This window comes from Typopeltis vanoorti, chromosome 10, assembly GCF_054136105.1.
Source record: "Typopeltis vanoorti isolate ZY-2024b chromosome 10, IOZ_Tvanoo_1.0, whole genome shotgun sequence".
Classification (NCBI taxonomy): domain Eukaryota; kingdom Metazoa; phylum Arthropoda; class Arachnida; order Uropygi; family Thelyphonidae; genus Typopeltis; species Typopeltis vanoorti.
Window position 1 is genome coordinate 128,651,398 of NC_143558.1, and position 26,118 is coordinate 128,677,515.

Here is a 26,118-nt window from a genome sequence, read left to right on the forward strand (position 1 = left end):
AAGTTTCGTAAGAAATTTGACCAGAGAGCTTATGGGAATACACTCGGCAGCATTTACGAGTAGCCCTAGCAGGACCTTATAGGAGACATGATCGCTGTTCAAATTGTGTCAAATTTCGGACGAAACTTTTATAGTTTCTGTATTCCGCTTTGAAATAATGTTGGATTTAATATCCACTTGGTTTATATATAAGAGATAAGCATTTTCAAAAGATCCAAAGGAAATCAAAGAGAGATAAAACTTGGATTTATCTCTCTAAATTTGTTGAAAATTGGGATTCAAATTATTTGTTTTTAATCGTCGTAGAGTGGCGCAGAGAAATTACCTGATATTTAAAATTATTTGTGTATATCAGAGCAAAAATTTGCTCTTCTTGTATGAAAAATAATTCTCAAGCTGTTGAGTTCAGGGCATTCCAGACAAACTACACACGAAAAACTCCGCTAGCAATAATCATTTTAAATTCAGTTATATATGAAATATATATATCTGTTTTATATATACAGGGTGGTTCAAAATTCCACGTACAAACTTTGAGGGGAGGTAGAGAACATCAAAATCAACCATTTTCACATGGGAAAACATGACCGCTGTTCGCGAGCATTCCAGGCGATCAATTGGGGCTTCCTCATTCAAGCTTTCGACGAAGAACATGCGTCGTTTTACGAACGCTGAGATGGCAGACATGCACCTCGTTTACCATATTATGTATCCAACTACTATTCAACTGTTCATTTACGCCTAACAAAGTTCTTTACACTACTTACTGCCTTGTGTTATTTCCGTATCTTTGTGTCCCAGTTAGTGCCTTACGGTAGCGTTTCCGGTCATGCTTTCCTATGTGAATATAGTTGATTTTGATGTTCTCTACCTCCCCTCAAAGTTTGTACGTGGAATTTTGAACCACCCTGTGTGTGTGTGTGATTAGGGATAAAAGCGCACGAAGCAGTAAATTGTGAATTGCGAAGTATTCTCCTACTTTTTTATTTGTTTTGTGGTGGTAGAAGCCTGACTGGCTTAGCGACTTGCTTCAATAAGCAAATAAGTAAACAAAGTTCGAATTCTACTCCGAAAATGGTTGATTGTGAACGTTTTCATGTGCTATAGATAAGTCCCCAGGAATGTTTATTGATCTTGTTGGAACACAGATCAAAATCCTTAATTCCTAATATTAGAAAGAAAACGAAAGAATGAATCAATGCAAATTCATCACCAGAACCAGCGATTTATTGAGTGTTAAATGCCATTTTACCTTTACGTGGATGTCATCTGAATATCCGAAGCAGTGCGTCTTCCAATGGACACAAACTGTACGCTGTTATTACAGATAACAGTGACGACAGATTAGTCACTTTACACAAATTAATTGCTGGTTCCGGTGAGAATGGATAGACGACATAAATGACTGGTGTGGAATGGGTACAGAAACTGTGCAATGGACAAAGAAAGGTGGAAGAAGATAATGAAGGAAGCATCACAAGCCAACCGGTAGTGAGCCCATGGTTAGTGATGATGATGCCCGTAAACAGTAAAGCACTTGAAAGTGCTTAACCATTGCTGAATTGAGAATATAATCACTTTGTAGAATATCACTAGATCGCACTTTTTCTGGTACTTAAAAACGAATTTTTTACTACATATGAAGCATATGAGTATTCTGTTATGCAGGTCCTTAAGTTGGAGTATGGAGATTCTAAGAGTTTTTTTTTTTTTAATACTTAAAGTCCCATTGTGCTAGTAGCCGTAGTGTCACTATACTCCATTCATCAGTATGGTGTACTGGTCCTTCATTCTAAAATCTTGAGAGATGACCCCTCAAGCTTTGTATGTCAGAAACACTGAATTAGTATTGAAGGTAAAGAAGTCTCCCTCTGTTAAGCAATTAGACTGGTTGTTTTAAAACATGCGAAGGACAACCTACAGAACTTAGTTTTGAATTGCCTAACTCAATGTTACCCCTGGGGTCCAGCCGTATGCACACTTCTGCCATGGCAGCAACATGCAGGTGGCTGTATGTAGGCCGAACAACATGTATAAGTAAGCACTTCAAATATAAGTGTCTACCTGACGAAGGTATCTCATTGAAATTAACATTTCTCTAATCATACTATTTATACATGATATCTGTTAAACATCTGGGGGAGGGTCAAAATGATGCTTTATTGAAAGTGTTCCTCACCCTCTACAGACGTTTAGTTTAGCTTTCATAATATTAAAATAAGGTTATTTGCCGTTCGTGTTTGTTGCTATTCAAAGCAGTCCCATCTTATTGATTTTGGACATCATTCTTGTACAGTGATAGTTATCTTGGTTTTAAGTTATTAAACGCAAGGCCAATCGTATTCTATCTTCCTCGGCGACTTATCCATTTTCTCAATGCGTATCACGTCAGCTGTTAACTGTATCGAGTACCTTCGTTACTACAGCAATAGAGTAGTTACCATGGCTACCCGCAGGTAGTCGTTTGTTTACACGTGGGTCCTGATAGACACACGCGTGCGTCATTCGCTGTGGTGTCCATGTGCCTCTCCCCCATGGTACTCATTTTAACGTACGTATTATACGATTTCTTGATTTGGATAACCTTAAGGACACGAAAAGTATTCTAAGAAATTTTTTTTCCTTCCTTCCCACCAGGATTTTAATCGCTTTCCATGGAAGGGCCGGATAATGTTCAGAAATGGTCTCGAGCTTTACGCAGGTATGTTTGTGGGTCATATTGAAGCGATAGATGTGTTTTATTATGGGGGAGGGGAACTGTCGATCATCTCAGTAACTTATTGTACTACACCACGACCTTGTAATGAACCTCGACGCCATCCTAGTTCAGTTGACAATCTTTGAGTTTCCATAATCGGATGTTGTTTGTGGAAAATTTTAATGGTTTTTACAAATAAAATTCTCCACAAAGTTATTGCATCACTATCACTTATTAGTGAAACGAATGGCCTTATAATTGAATAAGTTACCGTCTTTCTATTGTAATATAATCTAGACATTATTATCCAAGTTATCCCCTTTTTAATTATTTCCTTTTATTTTATTTTTTCGTCTTATAATGAGTTATGGAAGTGTCGGTCAAAGTCTTAAATATTACGACATTTACTTATCATTATCTTACTTCTTGCGATCCAGTTTCTCGCAATTAGAATTTTAAGCACAATTATCTTTTTATTTTAACGGGTTCCTTCTTTTTGTTTAGCGTTAAAACTCTGACAATAAGATGCTTTTTTTTTTTTACTCCTCAAATGCTACCCAACACTTCCCACAATGATTGTCGTTCACATTAAAAGGTGAACACACCAAGTAGTATTGCCATTACAGAAGAGAAATGCAGAGTTAAATTTTGTACTCCTCAAGGGCCTCCTCAGCACTTTAAAAAAAGGCTTTAGTAAGACAAATAATCTTACCTTAGGGAAATGGCCGAGTAGAAGAATAAAACCCGAGTGTTTCATTTGAGTAGTGTCCCTCGAGTGTTATTCTGAGCTAGCAGCAATTGCAGTTAAATGCCCAAATAACTCGCACTCCTACTTTATTAACAGGCTGAGTTTTTTTATGAAATCTTGATGTCTCAGCTTGAAATATTGTTCTAGTTTTGAATATCATTGGAATTTATAACCCTTTCTATAATAAAAATAAATACAATGTTCGCTTGTACAAAGGATAATGCATTTCATATTAATATTTAAAACTGGGTTAATTTATTAAATAATACTTAGGGACTCTTGTGTATATAGTGAAGAAGTGAGTTATGTGCATTTTGTAAGCTTTTAAATTATAATAATTAGAATTTAACTTAGTTAAACAAATGGAAAGAGAATACTAACTTCGTTGTAATTTTTTTCAATAAATATATATACATTTCATTTTAATTATATATAGTTTCTTAATCTGAGTGTGCATGTATGATTTTTTTTTCTTATAAAACCCATAAAATATGAGAGATACATAACTTCAAATTAATCGTATAAATTCCCTGTCATTTTCATCCTCGCATAACTTCTGTTTTTGTATTTCTGAAAAAGTGAATTATATAGATACTTGGAAAAATTTCTCCATCCCAATATCTAGATCACCTATTGAACTGGTATATTATAATGTTTTCTTCTCTTCATTTTTAGTTTATTTCTACGTTCATTTAACCCTTGCATTTGTAGAAATATAAGGATTAAGTGAATGTAGGTATAGATCACTCTTGCAGAGTAAATTTGAGTTATTTCACTGAATCACAGTATCTTTTGCCGTAGCTCATTTTGGAGAGGATTTTATTACAGCTCATGATCACAGCTGTCATAAAACTTGGCGATAAAGAATTGACTCTCCTCTGCTCATTCTTTTGAGACTCCTCCCAAGGTTCGTCATAAAAAAAAGTAATAATATAGTCTTTTATAACCACAATCTTAGATATATTGATGATACCATTCTAATAGCAGGAAACAGAAATAAATTAATCAAATTACTGCAGTTACTAATTGAAGAAGATAATTTGGATTAGATATAAATGCAAAAAAGACCAAATTTATGAAAATCTCACAAGTAAACGGATGCGAGCTAGATATATTCATAAACAATATGAAAATTGACCATACATCAGAATACAAATATTTAGGCACCTACTTTAATGCAGATGGAAAGCAAGATAAAGGAATAAAAATAAAAATAGCCATAGCTAAAGATGCATTCTGGAAAAATAAAGATCTACTCAGAAGTTCGGTGAGTATCGAGACAAAGAAAAGAATGATAAGAACATTAGTGTGGCCAGTTTTCACATATGGAAGTTAGACCTGGGTATTCAAGAATAGAGTAAGGCAACAGATAAGCCTTTGAAACGTGATGCTATAAGAGAGCTCTGAAAATCTCATGGATGGACAGAACATGTGACAAATACAGATGTCCTACAGAGAATGAGAACACAGAGATCTTTATTACAGGAAATGATCCAAAGAAAGATGAGATTGGCAGGACATGTACTGAGAGGTTCAGCAGGGCAGAGGATATTAACAGTTTTAGAAGGAAAAATTATGGAAAGGATCAAGAGGCAAAAAACGAAGGACATGGCTTGAAGATATGAGATCCTGGACAAGATCACGTGGCTATGCAGAAACAAAGGAAAGCCAACAACAGAGAGAACTGGAAGGACATGGTGCTGCGCCCTCTCGCTGAGGAAGCACAATCAGCAACACTGTAAGATGATCCCAACAAAAATAATAAAAAATATATTCATTGAGGCCTTTCAATGTTAGAGTATTAAGCTAACATTTCGAAGTATTAAAACGCCTGTAAGGTTGATGGGAGTATTTTAGGCTGAATGAAGAGGGAAGAGATGGAATTACTGTTTAAGATAAAAAAAAAATCGTTTGAAGTTCGAAAAGCATTTTAAAGTATTAATTTTGAAATAAATCTTTAAATATTTCAATAAATCTTTAATCTTAAAATATTAAGGAACGGATAATCAAATTTCCATTGCTTCTAGTTTTGTATCCCAAAATCGGCAAAAGATATATTTTAATTGTTCTTTCTCTCTGCTGTAGAAGCCAAACCGACCTAACACATTAACCCAAAACCACCTTACCCACATACTACAAAGAATGCCTCATCGTTCCGATTGAGGCAGATGCAAAACAATTGGTGATCTAATTCTTCGTTCCATTTCATAGAATAGACCAGTAACCTGAATAATATTCAACTATTTCAGTATTTTTTTTTTTTTTTGAAATTTCTGATCTACTTTATATCTTGACTTATTTGTCGGTTTCGCTATTTAACAAATCCCCTGAAAATTCTTTTACTTTCTGCACATCTTAATTTACATACTTCATTCCATTGGCTGCATCTCTTTCAAAAAAGGTTATTTTTAATGCCGTTACAGTCTGAGTAGCTGTTCTGTATATGATGGAACTTGTCTTTCAAGTCAGTTATTTAATTAAATTCCCTCTCCAAGTAATTATAGGGATCATCTATCTTCTAATGTGCTACCGCACTGCATTAATTTTTCCTTTCTTCATCTCGTGCTTAATCCCTTCCAGTTTCCTTTCTTGCTTACGCGTAACTCCCCGCCAAGTATATTTCTCTATCAATAATCCATTTAAAGATTTTAATCAGCGGAGTTATCGCGATGGTGAGTATCTAAGTAAATGATTTGGAGACGGTTCAAAATTTGAGGTCAGTCTGTGTTCAGCAACTTAAATTATACATTTCTTCCATATCCTTTATCTTAATCTGATTTCGCCACCATGACATAATCCTTATTTTTATATATATCCGTCATTTAAAAGGATTAATGTTACTGGGAATAATTTACTGTACTAAACACAAACGTTTCGTTTAAAAAAAAAATCTGAATTTTAATAGTTGAATTTTTAGACAGTTTGAAGATAAGTGACGTCATAGTTACTAAGGAGTTTCACTTTTTTGATGATTAGAAGCGATCACTGAAATGCTATACGACATGACTAACTACCCGTACTTCAAGAATGTGTCATGCTTCGCAGTAAGTACATTTCAATAACTTTCCGATGCATACTTTGTCCTCCTGCACATTATGAGGTGTCTATAGATCCTGAACCAATTTCGGACTAATAGCTTAAGCTCAGGTGCTCCAAAAATAAAGTACTTTTGACCTTCTGCAAGTTATTTTATGGTTGGCTACTCCCACAAAAGGGCATTTTCTTAATCCTCAGACCTGTCGTGTTATCATTATAATGCAACGCCAGCTGCATTATAATGATAACATTAACGGTCCCGATATGCTATCAATGTTCCTGTCACACTACACTTACACTGCTGGCGTTTTTCAAAGCTCTCATATCGATGCGTTTATTCCAGGCGTTGGGTAACCTCGCTGGTTTCATTTTAATAACTATTTTGGCTTCTCAGGACGAAGATTCCATACATTGGCAGAATATTCTTTGGGTTTTCGTCTATTGTAGCGTGTTATTTTTATTTCTTTTGTTCAACACCCGTCAAACTTCCTTGCCATTTCTACTATCGATAAACGTTTCTAATTCTGTCTGATAAAAAAAGGGTCTGTTGTTGCCTAGATATAACAAGGACATGGATCTGAAGTCCTGTAGAAACAGCATAAAAGAAACCCCAAAAATAAGGCGTGCATTCCCAAGAGAAAGCGAAAAAAAAAACGTGATCCCATTGAGGAGTTGCTAGGCAGGGAGATGATGCCGAAAAGTCAACAGAGGAAACAGTTCTGAAGCAGACTTTTTACCTGTTAGTAGAACTTCGATTGATTTTAGTTCTTTTGCGCCGACCACGTTCCAAGAATAGCAGCAAACAGATGCGAACTGCATTGTTGGGAAAACTGCATGGTAGCGAACATACAGGAATCTCTTAACAAGCAGAAAATCACAGTCTTATTTATTCAGATCTCGTTACACGAATAAATAACTTCTTACAGGAAAAAATTGTATTTTCGTTTCTTCAGTGTAAATAACATTACAGTGAATATTAAAAGAATATTCTTAAATCAAATACTCAACAAAGCGTATACCGCATCCAAATCCTTCACCGCACAGAAGTGCTAATAGTTGAGTCAATTCTAACAGTTTTTTTTTGTAATTTAACTGTGTATTATAATAATGAACGTTTCAATATATTGAATATTATAATAATAATGGGAAGTTTCATAAGGAAGATATTTACACAAAGAAGTACAACATTCATTGCTAACAAACAATATGGTTATCGTAGGGAAGAAGGTATCACTGAGCTCTTAAAATATTTTCTGACCAAGCAGTAAACTCTTCTAAGAGGTTGATAGCACCGTTATCCTATGCATATTAGAAAGTGTACTACTCGTAAAAAGAAATTCTAAATCTTATTTTCATCCTTATTTTGACCAAGCATAAGCAAACAAAGTTTGAGCGTGAAGTATCATAACGAATAAGGCGATATGGCTGTCCTGATCAATCAATCTCTGGATAAAAATCATAATCAAAATTAAAACAGGACTTATCCTATTGCGCTAGATATCCGAAGGGCATTAACAGAAACCTCCTTAAGAAAAACTAGTCTCTAGGTTAGTTTTTCTTAAGGCATAGAGGAGGAATATTATATGCATCTGGCTTTCACACTGTATAGAAGTGAGGCAGCTGGATTAGGAGAATATACCAGTTTCGCTGTAAAATGCGAATACTGAGTGATAAAGTGATCCATTCTTCCACTTGTTCAACATATATTAACGACAGCAGCCATTCCATCAAAGGTTCACTATTTCAGTGCCAATGCTCTGTATCTCCATCTACAGAGGTTAACGACTGCAGCCAAAATGGGAATTAAAATTTAACTTGAAAGCAAAATGGCCTTAAAACACCTTTATCTTCAAGTGCATAGATAATGCAAATGATAACAATACAGCAAATCTTCTACGCAAGATCCCTCTATTATGTTACGGAAAACTACCCCATAAATATAACTCATGACAATAAATACTCATAGAAAAAAATCAGCTGTAAAATACTTGGGTAAAGATAAAGACAAAATAGAGATACGTCATTACCCATTCACTAACAACGAATTCTGGCATCAAAATTCTACCAAATCATAGGTATTGTTTAAATTTATGTTTAAATCTGCACCTGAAAAAAAAAGTGTGCGAACACTTATTATTGATTCATTGTTTATGACTCTTACTAACGCCATAAAATGGAATCAGCGAACCAGAAAACATAAAAATAGTGACGCATACAATAAACCAAAGTGGCTTCCATTTTGGTTTGTGATGGGAAAATCTACTCTGCATCACTCAACCAAGCACTTCAGGAAATACGTCAAACACGAATAAAAGTAGATGACACTATGAGGCCATTGATATGCTTTGATTTCTTTGATTACATTTCATAATAAGAAACGGGTCTGATACAGTAAATGTTTCTCCCATTTTCAAAGCCTACAGATGGTTGTCAAGACAACTGCTATTATGACAAGGGAACTAAGCGCATGCTCAAATTAGTCATTCCATTTGGAATGAAATTAACAGGAAAACTATTTCTTCTTTTGGACGTATAAGTAAGCCGAAAATGGTATTCTCTACACTTTTCCAGTATACAGGTACTTGTTAAAATCGAAAGATGTTTGTAAGATTATAATCCACAATTAAAAGCACGTGACGTTCTCTTTGAGATTTGAATACATTCGACACTGCCAAGCAGACATTTTAAAATATATCAATCATTGCATTTATCATTAAAATGAGAGTTACCAGGGAATATAAAATATATTATTTTTTAGTCTCAGCATGTTTTTGTATTTTGTATAATTGTTCCGAAACTTTCTTGTACCTTGTTTCCCCGTATCCTGCAAACTTGCGAGTTACTTTAGACATGTCTCAATGTTGTTTTGAAGATATGTGGAAGAAATTATCTTCTTGGTGAAGCATCGCCAGATAGTTATTATTATTGTATCGTTAGCCACTGAGAAATATTGTGCGAAATGATTTAGTATTTTTTATTAACACTCAGTTAATAAAACCTTTACATTGTTTTTAATATTCTATTTTAACCAAGAACTATTTCTTACAGTTCTGAGTGGAGCGCCACCCCACCAGGAACTATGGGAGAGGATCCTATTCGGCAACAAAAGCTGGAATATCAGGTAAGATTTTTGTGCTTCTTCGTTTTTGTTAAGATAGTCCAAGACATGCTTGCAGTGAAATACAGTCGGAAGTTTAAAAAAAAGCCATTTTAGATAGCAACTTATTTTTATATGCATTTCAATCCATGGATGAGACCATTTTATGGTTTCATCCATAGATTGAAACCCCTTCCAACTACTAACCGCGCTCAAACTTGCTTAACTTTTTGCGAGCCATTAGTAGCAGAGGCTCTACCAATCGACCAATCTTTGCTGGCTGAAACGTTTATTCATGTTCTCAAACTTTCTCTTCTTCCAAAGCACTACTGTTGTTAAAAGCTGATCAAACTGCAATGGTTTGTTCAAACTTTCAGAACAGAAAATTTGACAATAATTAAATAAATACTCCCCCCACACACATACACCCTTTAAATGACGAGCATGTATAAAGCTATGGGAAGGGACAAAAATGACATACAGTATATGTTGGATGAGATAAAAATATAGTGACCATCTAAGCCGCTGGTTGCAGAAAGAGAGATAGAAAGAGAGAGCGTCACTGACTGGCATTACAAAAATCATTAGGGTTTATGTTAGACGTGCTGTGATTCAAGTTCTAAGCCGAATATTACAGATCAACCTCATTTATTCGACAGATGCATCCCACAACCTGCCAAATTTAAAAATTGGAATCCAGTTGATCCAAGAACTGGAGCATTCAACAATCATCAAAGAACGTTTTATTTTGTCCATTATTCTCTTTGGTCACCGCACGTTACATCATTCGCTTAATTTAGTATGCAAGTGTTGTTTTTGAGTTGCCAAAAGGTACGTGAGAATTTCGACATAAACTGTCCACAGCAGAAGGGATGTTTGTAAGGGAAAATGTAAAAATGTCTCGCTCATCTCTTTCAGTTTCATCGTCTAACTGACGTCAATCAGTTCTGGCCAACTGTTTCACTTGATAACTCTATAAAGTAACTTGTTTTTGTGAGATCCATTTCATGCGTAAAGAAAAAGGAAAGCAAGCTAGTACTGAGGAAGTTTAAAGGTAGCTACATTTAAGAATCTACTGGACTTAGATTATTGATGAATTTAAACCCTTATTAGAATAAACTTAACAGATAAAGTTACTTTGAGGAAAACCTAAAATTTGTTATTACTTAACGGTTTTAATTAAATGCCTTCTAATGAAAACTTGTAGCACTTTTTGCTCTGACAATGACACTGTTGCACTAGAGGAATGAAAGCTGAATGGGTTGTAATAATTTTTTAAATGGAGCATTTAAATTATCCCCTCACAAAATTTCATCACCCAGTGCAAGCAGCGAAAATAATTCTCCTATTAAAAAAAAAAAAAAAAAAAAAAAGCCTGCCAAGTATGTCAGTAATTTCAACCTTTCTCAGAATTCGACTCAGCGTACTACACGTCAGACATTTAGGAACTCGTGTTCTATAAATTTCACTTAAATGTTAAATTTACTTAGTACTTGACAGTCAAAAAAACCTCAGTCACTATTAATTAACAACTAATAAACATGGTCGTGAAGGACCAACGACAATAATTGTATAAAATTGAGGTCTTTTGATGTCAGAAAACTTTGAGAGTTAACTGATACCGAAAACTAATAAAAAATATTATTAGATTAAGGTTATTACCCCTTTCTTCCCTCAATGAATGTAAACAGTACATTCATCGAGGGATTATACACTTAATCCTTCCAACACGCGCGCGCGCACACACACACAAAAAAAAAAACTCACCCAAGTAATTTGCCCTCTCAGCAATCATTATTCGTAAAATAAATGTTTTAATGTCTTGAGGATGTTGACAAGGTTTAAAGTTTGTCCTGAATAATCAGGACAAATTTAAATCTCCTGAGTTATTCAGAAAGTAATCAAGCCTTTTACGAAGTGTGTGTGATTCTCCCCAAGTGCAGATTCTCGAACAGTAGGCCTTGTTCATCCTAAGTTGCAAATGCTACTTCTCATTAATACTTGTTGCTGGACATTTTTTAATCACAAAAAACATTGCACGATAACATTTGGGAAAGTAATCCGAGCTCATTAAAAAAATAAATTACATTATTCGCATTTCGTGTCCAGAATCATTTTCAAAGCATCATTTAGATGGTGCAACGCATACAGGAACCAGCTTTGTGACGTGCTTCCGCCATTTAGATGTCATTATAGGCACTTTGCATGCTCTTTTCATCTCCGACAGTACATAAGGCACAAACGACAGGAACAAGAAAATCTAATCGTACTTTAATAAATGTATGCGCGCGCACAGAAAGACACTTTTAAGATTCATTCTTAGTTTGCCATACAGTCATATCTGGTAACTTCTAAGAATATCGTTCACACTAACTTATACACCAGTACTTAAATGGTTGCGTGTAATGGACCATAACAAAATATTTTGATTAAAGCAGCTGCCACGTGCGCGCACACAGACAAATACGGAATCACCATACCAAATTATTCACAGCAATAGAAAAACTTAGAGAATGTTTAAAGAGCTGGTGATAGATATACTCTGGTTTCGTTATAGAAATGTATATAAGATGGAAACTACTAAGACAGCAAGCAGTAACCATGGCGATCCATGCTTCAAACTGTTGAAGTTCCCAAATTAAGCGAAACTGTGCATGACGATCGAAAAACTAAATTGCTACGAGATTGTGGATATTACTGAGTAAACACATTCCGAGGATAAGCCCTAGAGCTTATCCTCCGAAGTCTAAAACGCTGATACTCTAGCCAACACATTGCGATGACGTCGAATTTCTGTGTACTCCAGTTGGTTTGCAGCAACCAAAAATGCTTTAAATTACTAATTGGTTGCCGCAGACCAATAAGTTGGGAAGCCAATTAGTAGATCTTGATACATCTCAGAACTAAGAAGCATTCGACTATCAAAACGAAAAACTGAGTGAGCTTACGTAAACAGGGGTCAAGGTGTGGTGTCCACACTCTTCGGAGGGGAGGGTAGACGTCTGATACTTGGCATCACTGTGTAGTGGATGAAGGTTTCATCGCCCTGTGTAATACAACCACTTTGCTCATCGGAACCGTGATATGACCAAAAACCCATGTTTGAATTCCAAAAGTCTTGGTCACTTTTCTTCCATTTCTTCCAGCATATAGTAGTGTTAACGATGTCTTTAGAATTATGTCAGACATCATGGAGAGACCCAACTATTCGTGTAGCCTAGGGTACAACTTTAAGTTGATTATGTTACAAACCACCCGCAAGATAGTGTACTGGACCAATTCTAATATTATTGCTTTAAGAAACTTCCAGATGAGCTCACGAATAATCTTGCTGCCGCTGTTCTATGTATACCTGGAAGGGGTGGGGAAACACTACCGATGTCACGATTTTCAGAGGAGTTGAAATTCTCCCTACGCACAGCTTAGTATTGAATCTATTGTTGTAATTTCCGTGTCCCTCCTAATTTGTCACCACTACCATGAAAAGCCAAGGTAAGAGAAAGATTATGCGGACAAAGGAGGTCTTCTATAGTCTTCCAGATTTACTTCACAAATAAACATTATCTTAGCCTCCACCCTCGATAATATTTATTTCCACCTTTACTCTTTGAAACCACATGTACCTTTCTTACCAGAAATTCAAATTTCCGCTTCTTCAAGCACTGAATATTTCCACCTTCTCTCTCTTTAGGGGGGGGGGAATATGCCTAATTCAGCCCCATTCTACTAGATCAATAGGTTATCTTTATGGCTCTCCTTCTGCCACTTAATCATTCAGAACTATTTTGATTGCCATTCTTCAACTGAATGTTTGATTTTCTACAATCCAAATTTCCTAATAGTGAGGTCATCTTCCTTGAAGATTTGAATGTTCAAAACTGTCTTCCCTTTTCGATTTACACAGCACCAAGCAGATAGAGATGTCGAACCATTTGCTATACCATTTGCTATAGATTGTTCACATGCCTACCAGAATGTCAGATAATCCCAACCACCGTGCAAACACTCTACATCTCTTCCTGACTAGTAACCCCTTCTAAGTATACCGTGGATGTTGTTTTTCCAATAGACAATTGAGAGACCACAATCTAGGTATTGAATTACTTCTTCCATGGAGCAATACTCACAGTTACTCAAACCACGTATTTTTGTGGCATTATAACAAACCGGATGATCTTCATGAATTCTTTGTCTTATTCCTTTGTTGGATTGATGTTTAATCTCAAAATTTAATTCTTAGATAACTCAGGAAAAATAATTGGGTTCCATTTTGGAAAGATCATAATATCAATGCTGTGATCCCCGAAAGAGAGATAATATAGAAAAAAAACCAGAAGGAAGTTAATAGAATTAACTAAAAAAATTGAAGAAGAAATTTCAAACTGCAAACATATAAAACTAGATCAAAGAAAAGACTCACAGCACTGGAATATCATCAGATTAATAAATAACGCAACGCTAGCCAAACATTACTATAAAGGAAGCAAACTGCAATACAACAAAGAAGACAAAAGATGCATAAAAATTGCAAAACATCTGCTAATACAACCCAGAACTTATCCTTCTGAAGGCACATTTTCTCAGGACCTCACAATGACAAAATCAGAAACTGCAATTAGTCAAATTGACCCCTGACAAATCACCCGGAATTGATCTTATCTTTGGACATATGATTAAAATATGGAGGAAATAGCCAAAAACTGCCTTCTGAAGATATTTAACACTTCCTGTAATACAGATAAACAGCCAAAAATCTGGAAAAGATCAGTCATTACATCTACTAAAACCTGACAAAAACTCAAGTGACTGTAAAAGCTACAGACCAATAGCTTTGACCAGTACTCTCTGTAAACTAAACGAAAGAATAATACATGCTAGACTTATGAATTGGCTCTTTGAAAATAACAAGATTAACCTACCAAACTGCATACATGTCTCCTCACAGCACAGAAGATCAATTATTTTATCCATGCCAATCAATCATAGATGGTTTTCAAGAAAAACTACCAAAAAAAGACAACAGCAATCTTCTTGAATCTTACAGCTGCCTTCAATTGCGTTTGGAGACAAAAGTTAATAAAATTGCATACGATATTGGAATAAGGGAAAACGCATTAATTTGTATTTCAGACTTCGTGAAAGGAAGAAAAGAAAAAGTCAGTAGAATTTATTCCAACACGTACCGAACTTGAGCTGAAGTCCCACAAGGTTCTGTTTTAAGCCCACTCCTATTTCTCAACTATATGAACCATATTGATCTTCACATAATAAATGACACACAAATGTATGATATAGCAATCCGGCACACAAACAGGAATCCTCAACAATCTCAAAAAGTCCTAAATAAATCAATACAAGGTTTGAAAAGATGGACAAAGGAACTTAAATTACAGATAAACCGAGAAAAAACAAAACTGAGTATATCTTCTCCACTGATAGGAAAAATAGAAATAATTACAATCCCAAATCAAAATATGTAGCACCAAAATAGGAAAAAACACTCTCCAAAATACTTAGGCCTGACTCTAGATACTGAACTGAGATTTACAACTCAATATCACAAATATATCTAGTAAAGCTCTTAAAAAAAGCTTGATATCATCAAAAGGCTTTGTGGAACAAAGTGGGGTACAAAATCAAAACTACGTATACGACACTCTTACAACCCACCATGGAATATGCCTCATCAATCTGGGCTCCAGCTTCTACTAGCACAAAAGAAAAACTTGACAGAGTACAATCAACAGCAGCAAAAATTACCATAGGTACAGTCTCATCCACAAATAATTTAAAAGCTCAATAAGAATGTGGACTTCACATACTAGAAGACAGAAGAAAACTCCCCACATTTAATTCACTAACAGAATTAGGAGCCAACAACAGGATCATATCTCACTCAGGGCTTTCGATGCCTGGACAGAAAATCTAGACTATCTATATTACAATATGATCATGAAATTAGAAAACAGATCGACTTAGAGCACTTGTTTATCGAAATAAGCAAAGAGCCATTCTTTTCCACTGTACCACCAAAAGAACACAACGATTAACTTAAATCTCCTAGAAACTTGTTCAAAAAAAGGATTCACAACATAAAAATAAAAGAAAAGGACTTGACACCATGCATCACTTAAGTAATCTAAACCATGCTATTTCCTACACTGATGGATCATTTAATGAAGCATTCAACCAAGGAGGATGAGGGAGTTTTCTAACTCTACCTGTAGGTGAGGAAACGCAAATCAAGACCACAGTTGGAAAAATAGCTTCAAACTTCATTGGTCAATTAACAGCTATACAAGCAGCTATCAAGTTCTCTCTCTCAAATCCTGTAATAAATTACAGAAGGAATAACCATCTACAGCGACTCGAAATCTGCACTTGAGGCATTAAAGATGGAAAACAAATCTTACGCAGGAAATTCATGAACAACTTTAAATTTGAAAAATAAGAACTGCACATTGCAATGGATACCAGCCCATGTAAAGATTGAAGGCAATGAGAGAGCAGACAGACGCAAAGAAGCAAATAACCAGCCTGACAAATTACACCCACTATCACTAACTGGTGCTAATTCTGTAGCAAAAGTAAGATTGTTAAAATAAACTATCAAGAAGTAGCATGAAATCAGCGAGATTAATGGGAAATAGAGAAATAACCACAATCACCACCAGACTAAGAACAGAACATTTTAAGGCATGAAAATTCAATCGGACAGTACTAGATGCTATGAAATATGCAAGAACTCTCCAGGAGTTGAACCTACCCATATCTATTCTTGTCCAGAAATTGTTGCTGCTCTACAGAAAATTAACAACCCTAGAGATAAGCTCTGGTCCATAAAAGTTCAACAGATTGCCAAAGCAGTTCTACAAGCAAACGTCCAGAAGCTCTTCAACGGGCTCGATAACAACAACATGTGTATTTATATCCCATTCCAATTATGAAACTTCACCACTTATTTAAGCCTAGAAGACTTATTTCCAAGAAGTGTGCTATGGCTGCACAAGAGAAAAACCAGACATGTCGCAATTGGCTTTCATAGATATCCTTGTCTACTTTTCTGTCTAAATGGAACCCCAGAATAGCTCTAAAGAAACGATTAACTTGTCCAGATGGCAGTCATGATTTCTGGTCTCATGTCAAAACTATTGGTCCCGTAACTTTCGTCCAAGCTACTGTCTTATTATTTTATCTCTAATCAGAAGAATTATTCTAATATTGATGGTAGGAGATTATAGTATAATTAGATATTCTCCTTTGATCCCTGGTAGACAATATTCAAATGACCCTCCCCTTCGATTTTTCGCTAGAAAGAAGACGGAAATTTTTTCCAAACTGGATACCAAAAAGTATCCTGGGTCTAACGACATTTCTCCCATTGTACTTTAGGTTTTGTGCTCCAGAATTGAATCCTGCTGTGTTCCAGTTGTACTGAAACTTCGTATTCCAGAGTTGATTGCTGTCAGGCGTTTTTTATTCTCTTATAATCCACTGATCCAGCCCTTCAGTCTAGAAATGGTCCATATTCAACCCATGCCTAAGAAAGGGTACAGATTTTGTCACCTAATTACCGGGAAATATCATTCACTTGAGTTCTTTCTAAAATCATGGATAATACCATTACATTCAACTTGTACTCCATCCTGAAGCTTCTCTCAACTAATTCTTCCGTTATGTTAACTCACCTTTGGACAAATTCCATAGATAAGTTTGGAGAATCTCAAGCGGTTACCTTTGATGCCTCTATGGCACCTGACCGGTTTGGCACAAAGGCCTATTAAGTAATTTTGTCATCATCTTCTCTGTTTACTGATTTCTACCACCTAGTTTAGAGTTTTCTCTCTGGACGCACGTTACTTGTGGTGGTGGACGGATCTCTTTATTCTGTTCTTTCACCAACTCTGTTTCTTATGTAGCAAAACGTGTATTGGATTTGAAGTCGGATTCTTCGTTTGACTGTAAATTCAATGAACTTTTTACTGATGGAAGTACATTATACTCCTCTGCCTCGTTTTATAATTCATTGCTCACACAATTCGTCAAACTTCCAAGGTATCAACTTCTACAAGCTGCTGCTTCTTGGCTTCACGTGTTAGGCAAATATTTGCCTGTAACATTTCCAAGGGTTTAAAAAGTCTTCTGCCCGTCTCCTCCTGGGTCTTCCTCTTTACCGGCGTTTGATTTATATTTCCAGGCAATATTTGGCCATCTGTCTTCATTCATTCTTTCTACGTGTTTATTCCAGTTATTTTTATAGTTTGCGATGACTTCTGTTATGTTAATTATGGATAATAGTTTTCTTATTTCTTAATTTCTTACCTTGTCTATTCTTTTATAGCCTGCTTGCGGTCTTAGCAACTTCATTTCCGCAGCATCCACTTGTCTTTTATCTCGTTCTGCCCAAATCCATGTTTCACTGCCATGTTTCAGAATTGGTTTGGCTATTATTTTTAATAGTTTTATTTGGGTTGTTTTAAACATCTGTTCATTGAAGTATCTATTCAAATTTCCAATGCCTGCTAGGAATTTTTGTTTTTTATATGCAATGTCGATTTCTCCATTGGGACTTAAGTAATTTCCTAAATATTTAAATTTGTTCACTTGTTCTATTACTTCGTTGTGGATGACTAGTTTGCATCTACTTCTATGTACTTCTACGATCACAAATTCTAATCCTAATCAGAACTATTATTTATTGAGTTTTTTAAAGCCATGTTAATTTTAATTCTAGTAAAATATAATACCGTCTAATTTCTCTTACTTTCATTAACATTCTTAATTTTGACAGCCCCTAAGTCTATGACTAAGGGGCTGACAAACTTGAGTCTTTCTTGGCATAAACCTATTAGAGATGTCGTCTCAACATCCGAAAAAAAAATGGTTTTACACTTTTGCACATATAGCGCCTTGACCGGAAGAGCCCGGAATAGCCTTGAACTTTATACAAATCAATCCGTCCAATCGAATGCTGTTGTCTCATTCGTCCCAGCCTGGTTAGGCAAGTATTTAATGCATCCTTTCTCCAACCATCAGGCTGCGAGTTCAAATATGCCGTGAATATGGATATTTGTGATTGTTCTTAGGTGGGAGATGAATTTCATTGACCGGTGTGAGACTACCTTTCTGCTTACTGGAGGCCTGAAGTGGCTTGAGAAAGTTCGAGTGGTCTCTAGAGCAGGATTTCTACACTATGTAAAATATATAAAAATGAAAATTATATACATAGAAATAGGGGGAAGTCCTTTATCCACAACGCTAACCTACCACAGGTTTATTAACGTGTCATGTACGTCATATAAAACATCTGCAGTAGTGCCCCTATGAGCCCCCTTAAAAAATATTTGACGTAACACAGAGGAGAGCGATTAGGGTGACAAATGAACGGCCTTTTTCTCACTAAAAACCTATATGCCCAATCAAAGAGCTGTGACAATGATAATTTAGGAGATGGCGCCTTGATACATGTCGGGTTTATTCATCATTGTGTGTATAATGTTATGGACATATCGAGTACCCGGATGTCCCTCATGATTGCTGGAAAATGCATCGGTTTTCTTAGTGTGGCTTTATCCTTCCGTTTATTTGTCGTATGTCCGTACGCATTTCCTTTGGGTTGACATAGTACGATGAAATCAAATGAATTCTTAGGAGCCTGACTAATATTGACCGAAACATTTCAGTTTAAATTAAAGGGAATCATTTTAACTAGTTAAGTTCCTACTGATCTTTAGGAAGGAGTTTATTATGCAAAACAATTTTTTCATTCAGAAAACAATAACTTGGGATATTCCTTAAGTTATTTGCAACCTGCATCCAAACACTGCTCTGCGATAATCACGTTAATAAAATAAAATTTTACTTTGTAAATGTTCAAGCTTAAATTAAAGACTTACTCTAATTTAATTATGCGATTTTATTTGTTTTTAAGAGGATATAAGAGCAATCGCCCTTTAATAAAATCCCTTGATCGTCATAAAATGTTTAAAAATAATTCTTAAAAATATTAAAGAATGCGTAAAAAATATCTTATTTTTCTTATCGGTTACTCGAATAATAAATTAGTGAAACGGATATTCAGTTTCAGGAAATACACCATTTTCTGTCTGACATAATCATCTCTAATAGATGATTCGATAGCAAAGTGGGATTGTTGCAGTGGGGAAATATAATGCGCTAAATTCCTTGGCAGTAGCAGTTGTAATTCTAGTTTGTAACAGTTGATGCAGGAGTGCCGCACACATCAGGTAGATCACAGTGGATGTAATGGGATCTGACTGCTTCCGAGTGACCTCCAGCGGGGATGTAAAGATACTAAAGGAAGTAGACTTGGTACCGGAAATCGCATAAAACGCTTGGCAAGACGTGAGCGGAATCCAGGCTACCAGTATGTTTTAGTACATCAGTTTACAAGTTGGTGTCGCTGCAGAGTTTTTATTTATTTAGCCTAACAGGAAGATTAAACTGCACGTGAAAAAAAAAAAAAAAAAGCGATCAAACCACGGAATATTCTTTAGGCATTTTTGAACTGAAGAATCTGTAGCTTTACAAAGTAGGGACTTTGAGTAGAACCCAAACTTCTCCGCCCGGCAAAATGTACTTTATTACTGCTGACTCAGTAACCTAACTTGAAAGAGCCATTTAAACTAATCTCCTTTGCAGTTTCTTTATCACATAATACAATTTAAGAATTATCAACATGTTCTAGAGACTCTTTAAAATACCTTATTCCATAATTATTAAAAAGATTAAAAATTGCAATAAAATCGCTTTCCTTAAAATTTGATGTTTGCGTTTAATAAAGGAGTAATAAAAGCAGATTTTAAAATAATTATTTAAATTAATAATGCAAATAAAAACAAAAGATGGATTTTAATTAAATAGATTGATAAATCTGAAAATTGCTAAAATTTTATCGATTATCTCTATACACCTTTTCTTTACTTTAAATAAATAATATAAAAGTGAAACGTGAAAATTTGTATTATTGTGTGTTTTGTCAATCATAAATAAAAATCACATCGAAATTAAAATTATAGAAATTCAGTTTAATGGGAACGATGTAGTAGCCTACAGGTAATAATCAACTTGCTTTCGCATAAGGAATGTAAATTATTTAACTGCATATGCTACTAAATGGAGGTCTTATTTGTGAGCATTCTACTATTGTATTGATCGAAGCAATTCTGTGAAATTCATTCTATTTTATGGTATGGAAATTTACTTTACTGCAACCATACATGGAAACCAAACTGCAATGATTGATGTGGAAGGTTTCTTGAAGAACAATTAAAAAGAAAGAGATAGGAATGAAAGAAATTTGTTGAACACTGTTAACAGCATGGCTTCGCTAGTAAAACGATCGATAAGATTTTAATGGCGAAGATTAGCGCTCCCCAGCGGGGACTTCACGCATCATTTGACGGTTGTAAAGCCGTTTTTAATGGAAAGTATCTTTGTGTGGCTAAGAACAGCTGGACCAAATCACTCCAACATTGATGCCAAAAGAGATACTGTTAAATTCTTCTCCCACTTTTATTGACTCTAACAGTAGTTTATGGGCTGCGAGGCGAGACTTGGACACAACTAAAGGCTACCACAGCAGGTTCATTAGTGCCTACTAAAAGGTTTAATGATGGTTCGTCTCTAGGAAGAGGAAACTGCTGAATGGACGCAACGGAGAAAACTATTGAATGTTCTGTGGGTTCTCTTGAAAAGACGCAGGAACATAATTGAAACAAAGTTTAAAATTATCTCACTTTGCACCGTACTGCACTTCAGATGTGGTTTGAATGCCAAACTTCATTTATGCTAAATAAATTAAGTTTAAAATTACCTTCTATTTATTACTTGTACAAAAGCATCTGGACTGCAAAAGCTGTAAGGAGAATTCGAGGCTAGAAATTTCCGCATTTAAGTTGTATATGAGAAATCATGGATATAAAATCATCTCTGATAGAACTAAGTAGAGACATTGGGTTACCTGATATTTATTATATTATTTTTAAACTAAAGCTGAACTGCACGTACCGTATATTGCTAATTTCACGATATTGTTTATGATTTTGACGTAACACCAATTATGAACAACAATGTACGCCGACTGCTCGGTCACCTGTCAGAAGTTAACGTAATCTATTGTTGTGAAAAAGTAGCTATATTACGTCATATCCGCCTAAAAGATTTTACCGTATACAAAAATAAATTATACTTTTGATTTTCAGCGATTTATCGTTTTAAATCAATGTTTTCTTGAATTAAAGAAATAAACGAGTATAAGATTCCTAATACGTTATACACGCCTTATTAGAAGACCCGTATATTAATAAACACTTATTGCCTGCTACGTGTACAATTTGTGAGGATAATTACATTTCCATTTAGAGTAGTGTACACTTAGCGCAACTTTCATTTTAGTTAAGATAAAACACCAAGAAATAAATAATAAATAGCAAAACAAAAAAAAAGGGATAACATCTCTCTATATAATAAGTCTTGCTGAGAACAGAATATAATATCTGTCAATATAATATCTATCACACAGTAGATATATTACCTTCTATACACTGGCAATTGTTGGATATTCAAAATATTGTTACTTCAGTAATCTTATTGTTATAATCACGTGGTAGCAGTCCGTCTCGTTCAGCACGTATTAAAAGACGCCTTTCTGGTGGAACTGTTTCCTATACAAACACAACGCGTAATGAAAATCTAAGGAATTAATTTATGCGCGGTTGAGTTGATGGCCGTGTCTACTTTAGTCAGCGGTAGATATTCTTTAAATAGACACATTGAATGATGCTACATTAGCAGAATTAACGTGATGTGTGAAGTTAAAATCCAATCAGAATTCAGTAGAGCGAGTTCTACTGTAATACGAAATAAAGTAATATACTCTGCAATGTTTATGCTGTTTCTCGCCAGTCTTCCGGTCATGAATAATACATTTCCAGTTGATAATCAACTTGATTTAAAGTTTCAGAATCTACCCGAACATCGGTCGATATATATTTTTTGAAATTCTGAAAGAAATTCGCAACAATTTTCGCTGTTGCTCTTCTCAACCCGTCGTAGCTTGAATACGTGGCAGTGACTTTGAAATGCCGCAGCTACTCCGATCTTTCTATCGCTTTCACTAGTGAAGTAAAAAAAAAAATCGCTTCAGACATCGACCACACCTTCGCTATACGTCCGTTTGAATCATACCTTTATTCTGGATTTCAAAGATCTCCCACTTTCTCTGATATTTTTCTCTTTCCGAAGACTTTTTGAAGTGTCAGAAATCAAAACTTAAACTCCTTGTTCTTAAGCAGTTTCTTCGTAAGCTGAATTGCATTCACTTCATCCTTAGTGGCCTTTCAACTGTCACAACAAACTGGATCTTTTATTATTATTTTCACGTACTTCGAAATGCGTGGTGCCTGGATTTACACTAGCTGAACGTTAGGTAACTATTATTGGAATTGAGACGAATACTTTTTATCGTATCTTTCTAATAACTAAACCTGTTATTAAACAAACAAACTAGAAAATATAATGTGGGCTGTGCTTGGCATTAGGGGAAAATATTAAGGAAAGTGATCGGAGTTTACTCCAACTTTACCACGAGTTGCATCAGACTTGCATTACGTGCAGGCGCAAACTCTCTTGACTGACTTGTCTGTTTGCTTACTTGGGAAATAGGATTAAAAACCAAGTTTATATAAAATTACTTGGTATCTTTAATGTGGGTTATCAGTTACAGCTTCTTATAATTAAGAATTGTTTGACGTAATTTGTTTCACTATTTGCTCGTGTTGCATGTTTGATAACTGAAAATCTACGGCGTATGAGATCTGTTCGTTCGCATGATCACGTGATTATGAATTTTAATACGAACAGTGTCATTTAACATGTCAATCTTACTTGATGACATCAAAGTGAATTTTCATCAAGAACCCAGTTTGTTAAAATGAATATTACACATAACTTTGGGCGAGTTATTTCCGTATGTTATTTAAAAGACGCTCTCCAACTGAGTCATATTTTTGCCTTCACCTTCAACGTTTCACTTTTACCCTGAAACCATGAACTATCTGAAGGAGCTAGTTGCTGAAATTTTGATTTTTAGTGCAACATTCCTTTCCTGGTTATTGAGAAATGAATACTCTAACCTTCTTATCTTCCCTCTTATTAATGTGAATGAAAATTTGTCATTGCCATCAACTGTTTAAGATCATGGTTACGTCCACGAAAGCGAGCCCAGTACGCAATGAAACATTGTGCGCTTCTATTCCATTACAACAATGATAAATTCCGATTTGACATTTAATTCCTGTTAAGGAATCGCATTGTTAAATTACAACAATGATAAATTCCGATTTCACATTTAATTCTTGTTTAAGGGATCGCATTGTTAAATTGCACGTAACTTGTTGCTCAAACTATAGAAGATTTTGGTTTAAGAATGCATTTAAATATTAACAGAGAGCTTCACACCCAATGATGATAAAATATCCAAGTTTTGATGACCTTAACAAATAAATTCCGATCGATCGCGGTATTCACATCGAAGATTTAATAAAAGAACAAGCCATCTATTAAACAGTGATTTTCTTATCTGCTTGAAAGACGAAAGATTAATTTTTAAGTCCGGAGATTACAAAAACAACAAAACAGTCGAGTAGAAAGAGATTAAAAGGATTGAAAGATCTACCCGCTTTAATTATAGTTGTCTTAGGCGTGCAAGATTCCTTTCGAGGTCGAGTGAAAAGAAAACTGCCACTTTTCTTGACAAAAGAATTCGATCTCCATCGCCTTTAAAGAAAGCCCGAAGGATAAAAACTATCACGTGGTCTCTGAAATATTGCAGGAGATAAAACCGGGAGAAAAGCTGACTTTCCACTTCGAAAAAAAAAAAAAAAAATACAATAAAAAGCAAATGAAACTTGTCACTTTTTTTCCTTAGTATTTTTAGAAACTTATATTCAGAATGCGCATGTGCGAACTTTGGTCTCGTATTCGTTGCTCAAATGACATTTCCAATAGAAGTTACAATATAAAAAAAAACTGTACATTTTTGACATAACTGATACATTTCTTAGTATCAGTTATGTTAACAGCAACTATAAATGATCACAATCCCGCATGCCCTTATCATCTGTGGTTGGTAGATTACTTACTGATATTGGTAACGATAGGGTCACCAGCAAAGTGTAAGGCACCGATTTTATCTCTTACATTTCATTGTTTCTTCAGTTAATTCCGATAGTAATAGTAGAGCTAACTCGCTTCTTAAGTTGGGATATTACGTATTTTAACGTGATTCTCAATTTATAAAATTTACTTGGAAGCAGTGGCGGATCGTGGGGGTGCTGCACCTTTCGCAATACACATACATTAATTATCAGAAGTACAGTGTATACGTGGTTGGATAAATTATCAAAATTGTGGTAAAAATTCGACATCAAAACATTGTGTATTATCGATAAAATTATTCAGTTTGGTATAATTCAAAATTACTTAAAAATAAAATCCATTATCATAACCCCAATAATGTTCTAAAATAAAAACTATAACAAATTTTAGGTCTTTAATTGTAATGTTCAAATATTTAAAAAGACGAAGTAAACACGATAAGCACTACGAACGCTATACTACTGGCGCAAACTGCATATAAATAACAGTGGAACTGCGCGACGGACAGTGCCGCATTACGCTAATAGCTCGCATCTCACTATGACGTGCATATGCTTGAGTACGTAGCAATATGACACTGTGGTAAACACAGTGCTGCTAGCGTCCTGAGTGCTACAAGATGGATTTTTACTATTTTTTATACAAAATAAGAGAATTGTATAGGACTGTTGATGATAATATTACATATTACAAGCAAATATAAATAAATTAATAAATATATTTATATATCGAGAAAAAATGGGGGTGCTGCAGTTCCTCAGTGCCTATGCACGAGTAGCCTCTACTTGGAAGTATATGCAATAAATTTTAAAACCGAATTATCCCCCCCCCAAAAAAAAAAGCAAAAACAATACAACACACAGCTACTCTCCTTCTTGAGAAAAAAAGCTTCTGATAATTAATATCAATGGAAGCGCTTAAAATTATTAGATAATATCGACAAATTTTAAAGCTTTATCAATATCTGTAGCCGAAAAAAATTCAATCACCCTATACTTTTACGATAGAGATTCCTGCTATTAAGTTTAAACTTGAAATAAATATAACAATAGCCGACATTAGCGCCATCTATCTTAAATTCTGTTGTCAACGATAAATATATTCATTGTTAAAAGCGTACTTCTGCATGAAAGATTTGCGTTAGCATTTTCAACCAAACTCTCTTGGAAGGAGGAAGAGAAATCGTCAGAGAACTCTGTTTAGACACCCTTCGTGCCAAAGATATACGACAATGACTGTCATTCAACCTTTGAACACACTAGCTCAGAGAAGTAAGCAGAAAGTCATCACTTCTTTTTAACTTATTGCCACTCTTGTTGTGGTGGTTTGAAAACAATTTAGGTGGCCAGAGAACTTAAC

General features: G+C 35.1%; 2 protein-coding genes across 5 annotated transcripts in view; one reads left to right on the forward strand and one right to left on the reverse strand.

The window, feature by feature from the left end:
* Positions 1–26,118, reverse strand: part of LOC150102783 (tubby-related protein 3-like) — a 514,140-nt gene that overhangs the window by 300,444 nt on the left and 187,578 nt on the right. The window lies entirely within an intron of this gene.
* LOC150102784 (protein king tubby 1-like) overlaps positions 1–26,118 on the forward strand; it is a 393,182-nt gene that overhangs the window by 209,287 nt on the left and 157,777 nt on the right. For all 3 annotated transcript variants that reach the window (XM_090398898.1, XM_090398894.1, XM_090398895.1), the window contains one exon: positions 9,531–9,603. In XM_090398898.1, coding sequence (XP_090255024.1) covers positions 9,531–9,603 — 73 coding nt within the window. The remainder of the gene's footprint in view (positions 1–9,530; positions 9,604–26,118) is intronic.